General features: G+C 45.1%; 1 protein-coding gene across 1 annotated transcript; it reads right to left on the bottom strand.

The window, feature by feature from the left end:
- Positions 1 to 327: 327 nt before the first annotated feature.
- Positions 328 to 10,048, bottom strand: tspan34b (tetraspanin 34b). The gene is made up of 8 exons (XM_066708013.1): positions 9,900 to 10,048; positions 6,841 to 6,921; positions 3,973 to 4,188; positions 3,417 to 3,491; positions 2,835 to 2,942; positions 2,538 to 2,663; positions 2,168 to 2,260; positions 328 to 1,208 (listed from the first exon to the last, which is right to left on the bottom strand). Exons 2-8 carry the CDS (start codon positions 6,895 to 6,897, stop codon positions 1,155 to 1,157), a joined length of 729 nt encoding a protein of 242 aa, XP_066564110.1. The 5' UTR covers positions 6,898 to 6,921; positions 9,900 to 10,048; the 3' UTR covers positions 328 to 1,154.
- Between the last annotated feature and the right edge of the window lie 2,222 nt (positions 10,049 to 12,270).

Below are 12,270 nucleotides of genomic sequence, written 5' to 3'. Positions count from 1 at the left end.
TGACAGACATCTTCTGTGGATCTCAGATTGCAGTGGAGCCCTGTGTCCACCGGCATCACTCTGTGAAGTGTCCCCACCATTTCCCATTAAGTGTCTCTCAGCCACACATATATTGGGGCAATATTATTGTGGTGAAACATGTATAAGAATATAAAAGATTGTATAATTGTGCAGAAAAGTACATTCTGTATTGTATTATATCAATGAGGCAAGGAAGTACCCAAGCAGGTGTGGATGATCTTTTCACTGAAACAGATGGCTTACCAGCTGAAGAAGCCAGTTCTGAACATGGTTTCTGAACTCTTAAAAAATCAATCTGCACATACAAAAGTTAAACATTCGGTTTTATTTGACATTTTACAAATACACTTCCAGTAAATGTGGAGATGTTGGTTCATTGTTTCTGTATAAAGTAAAAGGAAGCATTCAGCTGCATTCGATACGACCTCAAATAACCAAGAATGTAAAAAACCTGTTGGACTTAATAAAAATACAGAAAAACACAATTCGTATTATCCCACATTCTCTGAGAAGCTTGTAATTTCAGAACAGTATCATTTGTGTAGCAATGAAACATGAATCTATATATCTATACGTGTGCGCGTGCATTACAGAAGCACAGCTCATATAACAAGCTGAAGGAATTCCCTCTAAAGACGATGAAGTAGAGTTTGTGACGCGGGGGCCATGCAAGTCTCAGTGAAAGTCAGTTTAAGGAGAGATCTGGAGGACACTAAACATCAATCATTTAAGTCACAATCAATAAACAATCACTCCAATAAAAGACTGACAGTACTGTATTGGTTGACCTGCTGTACTGACTACACTAGAGTGTGCGGTTTGCAGTAAAGCCTGCGTGGATCGGCACTATGCAATTGGCGTCTGATTCCCGTCCCTGAGTCAGTGAGGCCGACACTGCGGCCAGAGGAAGCAGAGCAGAGCGTTTTTTCGTTTAGGCATGTGCAACACATTTTGTTAGTGATCATTATACATAAAATAAAAACAGACATCCTTCAGGGGTGAGGAGGAGTGTGGCAATTTCCTCTTAGCCTGCTGAGCTTCATGCAGATATTTCACTCAAAGTCTTCTCCGCCAGCTTGCTAAGAGGAATGGAGAGGTCCTGAGTGATGAGGATGTCCGTCTCCGGCCGGCCGTTACTTTGAAGAGATCTTGCAGTACATGGTCATGGAAGACGCCATCGCAGCGATCTGAAAGGAGCGAGAACATGAGTCAGGCGTGGAGCGGGGCGCGCGGTGCTAGGCTATACACGCCCGACTCATCAGGTGCCCATTGTTATTTGAGCCGCCTGGTTATAATCCACACCGAATATCCTCAAAAACTCAAGTCAAGTCTCCTAAAGCCGAGTGTATCCTAGAACAGTAGAGGAGACAGCGCCGGTCCTGGAGCCACACTGCCCCGCCGGCTTCTGTTCTCCACCGAGCTGTCAGGTACTTTATTGAACCACTGACTGAACGCATGATGTGCCCAAATCTGAGCTTTTTCAATTAAATTTACAGAGCTGGGAAAACAATAGCGGGCACTGGAACTCTCCGACGTCTTGTTCAGCCGAGCTCTTAAAAGCCAAACTAGACGCGAGGTTTAGGTTTCGATCAAGTCAACGTGAGCTCGGGCCAGACAAGACTTGGGCCGGACAGCGGGGCCCCCAGACTAGGACTGAGACGCCGCTCTAGAGCATTGTGACGTATGGGAGCGTTCTCCACGTGGCGCGTGAAAGCAGCTCAAAGGGAAAGGCTTTCGCAGGGCTCAGTCAACATCAGGCCCCCTGTGAAAATGTGAAGGGAGTCCCCAGGCAGCGCGAGGCACACAACACCCACAAATAACCTTCATGTACAGCTCTCTCCCTTCTTATCTTATCTGCTGGTCAGTTCGAAAGGGGTTTATCACCCCGGTTATCTCGCTGTGCTGACAACTACAATTACCTCAGCTTTGGCACTGGACGCTTGCAGGGTGGTTAACTGCGCCACTTCCATTTAATTGCAGATAAGGCGCTATATAGTGTATATCTGAATCATTATGAATCACTGCTAACCTAAGCTACCCTTCATAATAAAAACAATGGCTGGCCGTACTTCAGTGCCTGTGCCGTTAATAGCAGCTGCCCGTATGACAAGCGCCTGATCTCTGTGATGACATGCGTGTCGCTTACCTCCAAGACAGCGATACCCAGACCGACGGCCCCCAAGACCACCGAGTTGTCCTTGATGAAGGTCACCAAGGAGTTGAGACATCCGCTCACGTCCTGCCAGGGAGAGAGAGAGAAATAAAGAGAAGAAAAAGTCAGTCATGAGAAAAGTATAAATAAACTGTGTCAATAAAAGGAGAGAAATACCTACATTAAAATGATGAAAACACAAAAACAAGAGATGGAGAAAAATAAAAAGTAGAAAAAAGTAAAGAAAAAGGAGTTACAGGATGAGAATAAAATGAAGAAAATAAAATACTGTTTAAAAAAGGAAGAGAAAAAGGACAAACAAGGAAGCAGGGACAGGTATGAGTTTGTGACAATGATGGAGTACCGAGACAGTGGCGTTGTTATAAGTACAGGTGCTGTTCTTGCAGCAGGGAGTCGGATAGCGCTGGGTGGTGTTCACAAACTGGGAGTCAGTGAAGTCTGTGTAGTTATAGAATCCACAGCACTTTAACTAGAGGAGTGGAGAGGAAAGAGGTTACCTGGGAAATGCATCAGGGAATATCCAGACACTGAGAACATGCTACAAACCGGAGGGAAGTGTGTTCATAACGATCGGATGATTTACTATATCAGTTGTTTGCTTTTAAACTTAAAGCCCTGCTCTTGAGTTAGCGAACCGTACCTTAGTCATAGTTTCATTCCACAAGGTGGTGACTTCGCTGTTTTTGCCGTAATCTTGCTTAATGTTCTTCACTGCTTCATCGCCCAGCTTCTGAATCAGATCCCTCGCCTGTAGAAACACCCCCGGCCCCCGGCCACATTAAAGTAAATCTCACCCTCACATGCAGATCACAATCCTGAGTCCGAGCAGGTGAGCGCCAGGACAAGAGATCCACTCTTTCACCAACTCCTCTTTAATTGCCTCTTCAAAGTCTCTAAAACTCAGATTACTAGAGAACTGTGGGTGCCTGGCAGTAGGATCTGTGGTGCTGCCAGCATGTTCTGTGTGCCCTGTCGGCATTTATTGTTATTAATTTGAACAGCACTGTGGTTCAGGAAGAATAACCCCATGAACAGATCCCAGATATCGATATATTCAGCCTGGTAAGAGTCCTGCACGCGACACCACAGAACACCTCTGGGAGGAACTGACACAGAATCAGAGAGAGCGCCACACACAGTGCACCACGGAGGGAGCAGGACAGTATTCAGTCGGCGATAGAGTGTGGGGCCCCAACATGGTCGACGGAGGCCCGTTTCTCACCACGGAGGAGAAGGCAAGGACCACCACGGCCCCAGCCACCTCGGCGATGAAGACGATCAGCACTATGATGAAGAACTGCAGAGAGATGGAGAGAAGTTTATGCAGAGCTTAACACCGACTCACATTGGCTGGGGTGGGGGGGGTGTTCTGTACCATTTTCTCCACGTTAATTGATGGTTATTTTAGGCAATAAAATAAGAAATTACCGCCCAGTAGTAGAAGATATCTATTCTTTTTAATTATCTTGAATGGACTGGGTGAGTGGTTTGGTTTGATCTAATCCCGCCTACATTCAAACAAAAAACAAAAAACAACTTGTTCTCATTTCTTAGGCTGACAGTTATTAAAGTAAAGTTGCTTATATTACTATTAATTGAAAAATAACAGTGTAAGGTTTATTTATAGCACAATTGGCAAAACAGGACATTTTTACTGCGATTACTGCGATTAAGTTATGCTATAGGCATTTATTTCTACTTAAATAAGGCAGAAACTAAACTACTCTGAATACATATTTTCTTCCCTTTCTTCTCGTTCCTAACCCCATCGTACTCACCAGCAGCAGCATGCACTGGCTCTCACGGATGGCCCCGCAGCAGCCCAGGAAACCCATGACCAGCAGCACGGCCCCCACGGCGATCAGCAGGTAGCCCACGTTGAGCAGCTGGCTCGCCACGCCGCCCCCTTGGCCCAGCTTCTGCAGCAACCCCCCCAGGGAGCTGCTGTCCACCTTCACCCACACGCCCACGCCCAGGATGGCAGCGCCCGCCAGCTGAGGGATGGCAAAACACACACACACACACAGAGTAGTGTAGAGTCACGGCGCAGTACAGCACAGTACAGCCACACCTGCACAGATATACACTGTACCCAGAACGTGATGTGGGGGGGGCATTTCCCATATACACTCACCTAAAGGATTATTAGGAACACCATACTAATACTGTGTTTGACCCCCTTTCGCCTTCAGAACTGCCTTAATTCTACGTGGCATTGATTCAACAAGGTGCTGAAAGCATTCTTTAGAAATGTTGGCCCATATTGATAGGATAGCATCTTGCAGTTGATGGAGATTTGTGGGATGCACATCCAGGGCACGAAGCTCCCGTTCCACCACATCCCAAAGATGCTCTATTGGGTTGAGATCTGGTGACTGTGGGGGCCAGTTTAGTACAGTGAACTCATTGTCATGTTCAAGAAACCAATTTGAAATGATTGGACCTTTGTGACATGGTGCATTATCCTGCTGGAAGTAGCCATCAGAGGATGGGTACATGGTGGTCATAAAGGGATGGACATGGTCAGAAACAATGCTCAGGTAGGCCGTGGCATTTAAACGATGCCCAATTGGCACTAAGGGGCCTAAAGTGTGCCAAGAAAACATCCCCCACACCATTACACCACCACCACCAGCCTGCACAGTGGTAACAAGGCATGATGGATCCATGTTCTCATTCTGTTTACGCCAAATTCTGACTCGAAATCGAGACTCATCAGACCAGGCAACATTTTTCCAGTCTTCAACTGTCCAATTTTGGTGAGCTTGTGCAAATTGTAGCCTCTTTTTCCTATTTGTAGTGGAGATGAGTGGTACCCGGTGGGGTCTTCTGCTGTTGTAGCCCATCCGCCTCAAGGTTGTACGTGTTGTGGCTTCACAAATGCTTTGCTGCATACCTCGGTTGTAACGAGTGCTTATTTCAGTCAAAGTTGCTCTTCTATCAGCTTGAATCAGTCGGCCCATTCTCCTCTGACCTCTAGCATCAACAAGGCATTTTCGCCCACAGGACTGCCGCATACTGGATGTTTTTCCCTTTTCACACCATTCTTTGTAAACCCTAGAAATGGTTGTGCGTGAAAATCCCAGTAACTGAGCAGATTGTGAAATACTCAGACCGGCCCGTCTGGCACCAACAACCATGCCACGCTCAAAATTGCTTAAATCACCTTTCTTTCCCATTCAGACATTCAGTTTGGAGTTCAGGAGATTGTCTTGACCAGGACCACACCCCTAAATGCATTGAAGCAACTGCCATGTGATTGGTTGGTTAGATATTTGCATTAATAAGAAATTGAACAGGTGTTCCTAATAATCCTTTAGGTGAGTGTATAAGACCACTATTCTGAACTATTTCTGAACTGGGGAGGGAGCAGGGGTTGCCAGGAGGAAGGAGGAAGCAGGAATAAAAAATACAAACGAAAAAAAAACACTTGCTTTATTGCAATTACTCATTATCTAACAACTCACTGATTCCGTCCGACTCAACAATACAAACAGGGAGTGGGGGGTGTCTGCCAGTGGAGGCTGGTATAATAAAAACAATCCGGAATAGACATTAACTCGGGGCCCACTGATCCACAACCGCATGTACTTTGACAAGCAGGTCCAGAGAGAAGCAGAAATGTAGCCGACGACAGAAAACGGTTGGAATTATCTTCCTTTTTCCTTCTTCCTTCTCGCGCCGAAACCCCCCTCGGCTCTTCCTTCTGATGTCTTCTCCTCCCTTGGCTAATTCCACGTCTGCATTTCACCCCCGCCTTAGCTAATTAACCATAGCTCAGTTCCCAGTAAAGACAGCTTTTGCTAATCATTTCTAGAAACCATTAAGTAAAGCCAAAAGGTAGTTTTGTGGGCATCATTACAAGTAACCAGAGGCCCATTTGGACGTGAACAGATATGCAGAATGGTAACAACCAACAACAACAAAAAAGCGATGAACAGATCCAGAAGCCCATATTTAAAAGGAAAGAACAGATCATCAGTGAACAGATGAAGTAGCTCACTAGTTGCGCTCAATTTCACAGACCTTAACCTGTCCTATAGAGGCACTGTGCATTCAAAATCACACGGCAAACTGGAAAGCCTCCAACAGCTCCAGGAAACTGGGGGCTGTCAAAGCGTCGCGATTAAATACAGGCAGCTTTTATTCCTGGCACAGGCGTGTCCCTCTGACCTTGACACCCAGAAAGCAGGGCAGGCTTCTAGGTCCCAGAAACAGGGCCCGGTTGTGCGAGTGGGTAAATAAATAGGACGGCGATGACCTTGGCTGGGGCTGATAACAAATGTTCACATCCCAGGTATACAAGCAAACCCCTGCCCTGGTTTTCTGGCAGACCCTTATTTATTTACGTTCCTCCATACTGACTGCATTACTTATTGTTTAGTTCTTTATGTCATTTATTAGAACACGCCCTGCTGTATTACATAGCCAGTTACCAGTCCCTCTCTTTTCTAACACCATTTTATTTTTTATCAAAAGCAGTCTACTCTCTTATTGTGTGGGTATATGACCTAAAACTCTAATAAGTGTTTTACCCTCTTAAGAAAACAATAATGTCCTTTGTCAGATTTCCCAGTGTAAATAGCAGACCGCCCTAGAAATCACACACACAAAGACAGAGCACACAGTAATGTTTTCAGACTTACGAAAATGATGCCATTGAAGCAGAACATCATGGCTTTGAGGAACCCGAAGCAGCCCATTTTCTCAGTCTCGGTCTCTTCTTCCTAAACGAGGGAATGCAAGGTTTAGTCCGGCTCTGCCTGAAGAGACGGGACACGGAGGGGCCACCCTGCTGGGGCCTGTGTTACTGAAGGACACCGCGCCAACACGCCTTCACAGTTTGCAAAAGCGGATTATCATCAGAAGGGGCAGACAGAGACCCGTGCATTGATGTGGACTACAGACATGATCACTACTATTACTTATTATGAACAACCATTTTTCTTCCACCATTTATAGATATTTGTTTTCTTAGATGCCCTTTGAAAGCACTCACTGACTTGGACCCCTTGTGCACCTTTTTGCAACAGTAAACAGAGCTGGGCTTCGTGAAGTTGTGGAAAGGCAAGAATCTGTGTGGGCGAACCAGGAGTGACTCCCGCACAGTCCTGATCCCACTCACTGTGACGGGCAGCGCTGGGAGAGGCCAGCCGCAGCGGAAACAGAACAGCCCGCTCTCACAGGCGGCAATTAGTGATGGGTAAAGCAGGTCTTCTCCCTTGGACATCAGCAGCTGATGTTTGTTGGCTTCAGGTGGTTGCTTGGCAATACCTGTGCAACACTGCTGGGAGAGTGAGCATGTGAGTGCGTGAGTGTCTGTGTGTATCTGCGTGTGCGTGTGTGTCTGTGTGTGTGGGGGGGGGGGGATCAGCTGTTGTGATACATACAGACACACACTGCCAGGATCACAGTGATCTTATAGAGGACTACTTAGTTTATTAATAAAAACACAGAGCAATGCTATTTAGGAAAACGAGCCACCTGGACCACAAAAATGTCTGACAATGCCAAGCCCAAAACCGAACACACACAAACACAGCAGGGACCCGAGATGGGCCCAAAGCTTATTTCAATATTTAAATCGGTTTGTGTGTGTCAACATGCAAATACTCCCAATAGGAAAATTCAGATGGGACAATGAGCCCTTAGCAGGACTGGATTTTTTTATATTCATTTTTGGAAATGGTAAAGCATAAGCTGAACACCACAAACCCAGTTATTTAAATGAAGCAAAGCAGGCTCCGGGAACAGTGAGGGGGACGGGAAAGGGGAAGGGACAAACAGAAGAGATAATGATGAGTAATGCCACAGAAATAGGACCAGCGATAGAGGTCTATAAAACAAAACAATTGGCCAGTCAAGGCCACAAACGTTCTTTGAGTAACGTTGACCTATAACCACACCTTGGGGCTGCTCAAACACTAAAACAGGAAAAGTGCATTTAGGTTTTATGGTCTCCAAGGTTCGATGTTTGAAAGAAAAGTTTTCATTATCTTCTCAGAACTTAATATTGTTTGTTTACCATCACTGTCCTGCGCCCCCCCCCCCGTTTTAAAACGTTTATGAACCGGCTACAGCATGCAGTCAACTTCCTCATCAGCTGAGACTCACAGGCTCCTGTCGCTGCATTGAGCCGAAACAAGAGCATTATCTAGGATGGGGAAGTCCAGCACCTAGCACTATTAGGTCCCCAAATCCAGTCAGGCGGACCGAATGGGAAGTTCCATTTTAAAAGTCTGGTTGCTGACATCTGAGAAATGTGCAAGCTGATAGAAAAAGATTGAAATAAACAAACAAATCTCAGGATAAGACCGAGATGTCATTAAGAGTGAGGTTTGAGATCATTGTTCAGTTAAAATGGTTAAAAAATGACCACAGCGCATGACTCAGACCCGCCAAAAAACATGAGGGAAGAATATTAGTCACGTCACGACTATCAGAACTGGGATTTTCTACTCTGTGCTCAAGTTTAACAGCTGGCAGACCATGAAACAGAAACAGACGCAGACTCCACCTACCCCCTCAATCCTGGCTGTACCTAGGACCCTGTTTGCCCCCCCACCCTCTGCATGGTGGCATCCAGTTGTCCACAGCAACAGTTACAAAGAGCTGGCAGTTTTCGGAGCGCAAATCAATCAGTAACCAGCCATAACAGGTCTCACCTCGTCCCCACACCTGTTTTACACATCACATAAGCCCTAGTCCGGACCAAAATCAATGTGGTAGTCTGATCCTTAAACTTCATTCTAGTTGAACTAAATTTATAGTATCCATTAAACCATTTTACTATCTTTACCCCGTTACAGCAACACATCACTTCATTGTGTTTCCTGGAAAGACAGTTATAAACTGACTGATACTGCCGATTTAATCCATTTAACCGTGAACACAGAAAATAAACAACTGTCTCCTCTTCAGCCCAAATGCCCCTGACAGAAGACTCTTGGCCCCTCTGAAACGATGGGGGTCTCCACTTTCAAGTGCTGGAGCGACATTCCTAACATTAAGAGTGAAGCCCGACAATGGGGCAGAGTACACAGGCACACACAGACTACATGCAGAGCAACAAGGCAAAATCCAAATCTAATTATAGACGAGTCACATGTCAGTCAGTCATCTGCAAGGGGAACAGTTTCACGGGAAGGGAAGAAAGTAGATTTCGGTTTCAGGTTCCATTTTTTTTTCCTCTCTCTCTCTCATTATATATATATATATATATATAGCCCAGTTGAAAAATGTAAAAGTTAAATAAGTCTTATTGATTATCTGTTGTTTAGCTGGCTTCCTCAACACCCCCACCACACACACACTGTGTTCATCCCTCCGCATTGGGAGAAACACAACTGAAATCCCTGCAAACTAAGTCTTTTTTTGTCTTGTTTTTCGCAGCCAGCTCCTGAACACAAACGTTTCATAGCTTTGGTGCTTTTTTTATTGTTTACATGGCGTGATAACCACCTCCCCCAGGATTTTGGTGTCCAGGGATATTTCAGTGTCAGACAGCAGGTGAAATAAACAACCCAAAACAAATCCAAAACAAGCCTACTGCTCGTCCTTTAAATGATTTGTGGATGAGGAAAATGCAACCTATTTCAGCTGGGTCCCATGGAAAACTAGGAGACGATCTGCTTGAGCCAGAGGGCTCCCAGCATCCCCTGGTCCGCAGTAATGTGGAGCAAGCGAGCGAGAAGGTGGTTCTTACCTTGATTCAGGTGCGGTATGGCACAGGATGGGAACTGCGCTGTTGTTGAGAGTGTAGGATTCCCTGGTGTCCGTCTCGTTCTCTCTCGCTCTCTCTCGCTCTCTGGACGAGACCTGCACCTCTAAAACAGGTTGGTGGTTCTGGGTGGGGAGGGGGCGGAGTGATGTGATTGTAGTGCTGGGTCACTGTGGAGAAGCCCCCCCCTGCTCTCAGGAGAGCTGTGCAAATACATTAATCTGCTCAGGTAGCAAAACACTCACTCAATCATACACACACTCTCTCTCCCACACACTCATAGACACACACAAACACATACACACACAAACGCATACACACACACACACACACACACACACAAGCTTCATAGATTAGCCATCTATTCATAAAAACTTTAGGCAAAAGTCTCAGAGGGAAGGTCCAGCGTGTGATAGATTTGTGTAAAGGATAGACAGTTCAAAATGATTTGCAAAACAAACACCTACACAAATGACAGTCTTATATTCGGCCACTCTGCCACTCACTGCAATGAAGAGAAGAGATGGACTTTTAAACCTAAATTAGAGATCTCACAAATCACCTATTTTGCCTCCAATCTCTCATTGTCCAAAGTCCAAAAGCTGCAACCCAAACCCCTCACGGGCCAGGCCAGGGGGGGATGAACCCACAATGAGCTGCTGTTGACTTCATATAGACAACAGCTCGATCAGCCAGCTTAACAATGTTAGTTATTTAACTAACTGATTTAAGTTATTGATCCGATAATACCTTTAAAACACTGACAGAAGATGAGTGTATCGATTTTTACAATGCATTTGTAGAATAAAGGTGTTACAGTAACCTTATAGGCTACAGTGTTTTCAGATCACACTTCAGACTTAATCTAATGTACTAGTACCAGTCTCACAGCAGAAACATATGAAACTGGCTACTTCAACTACAAACTACAAGCTCACTTTAAATGTGTCGTTCGCAACTGATCATCAGCTCGGGTGTAATGCGCCTGCTCTGAAATCCTGCCCAAATCCTCAGCTTTGGAAATGTAAGTTGCCACGAAAAAACGGACACGTGCGATTTCAATAAATGTTCACATACAATGAAGACAACAAAAGGAAATTGAATTATCCGCTCTAATCCACATATTCACCTTATGTTTCGCCCTGTACTTTTGACCTAACATCGTCAATGCAAAACGTCACAATTTATAAATTAAGAACCACAGTTTAATAGGGATTATAACACCGTGGATGCATACCTTTCAAATGATACATTTATGGTGTTTTCGATTTTATTAAAACATATTTTAAAATCGCATAAAACTGCAGGCATGGCACATTAATGTGTGTACAAATATGTACATTTAAACGTTAGATTTACGAGTATATGGGGCAATTAGTTCTAGTATTATTATTATTTATTCATTGAAAAGATAAGTTAATTTAAATCATGTTGCCTACTCGAGAGGGAATCCGCCAATATCCTGGGTTTTATTTGAGGTTTAGCGGATGGGTTTTGATTACAGTCCAGAACACAATAATATTAATACAAATCAACAGGCATTCACAACAAACCATTACTGTAAGTTATATTTAACTACTCTTGTCTTCTCACAAATTAAATTAAATTCATTAGTTTTCCAGGATGTGCGGGAACCCTGCAATTGATCTTTCGCAATAGCCCCGCCCACCTCAGTTTCTGTTGCTGCGCCCTTCAAGCTGCGCTGCGTTGTAAGCGGTATCTACTGTAACAGCCGAGCATGGAGGGGAAAAGCAGCACATTACCGCTCAGTGTAAGCGATTGTTTCTGGAGTAATACATCCGCGATATCCTCCAGATCGAGGCAAAAGGGATTAAAATATGCAGTGGAAGGATATGTTCAGAATATTCCAATCAACAAGGAAGGGGACAACAATAATTGAAGCACAAGCATACAGATCTCAATCAAATAGTGAGAAACCCCATAAACTCATCCTAACCAGCACAGCCTTGTGGAGCAGTTATGCTCTTGCACTGCCAGCTGTTTATACAGCCGTTATAGAAATCTTCTGTCAGTCAACATCATCCGATCAACCTCAGCAGAAAGTCACCTGTTAAAGTTAAGCCTACGAGCAGCGGCCTGTCCAGAAAATGTTCAACGGGGTGGCCGAGTGGGGACACAGGGCAAATTGAGGGGGCCATCCTATCATCACCGCTCTGACAGAGTGTCGGAGGGGCGGCGTTTTGTTCTTGCTGACGGGGGGGCTGATGGCGTTCGTAGGGGGGGCCGCCCTTGACACGCCCCTGCCTATGAGTGCCCCGACCTAACAAGCTATATTACAGGTAGCTGGCTATCTAGGTAACGTTAGTAGTCGCAAGTTAGTCATATTAATGGTCAC

The sequence above is a fragment of the Amia ocellicauda genome, chromosome 7, assembly GCF_036373705.1.
Source record: "Amia ocellicauda isolate fAmiCal2 chromosome 7, fAmiCal2.hap1, whole genome shotgun sequence".
Classification (NCBI taxonomy): domain Eukaryota; kingdom Metazoa; phylum Chordata; class Actinopteri; order Amiiformes; family Amiidae; genus Amia; species Amia ocellicauda.
Note: the sequence above shows the minus strand (reverse complement) of the source record. Positions and strands in the feature narration are given on the sequence as shown.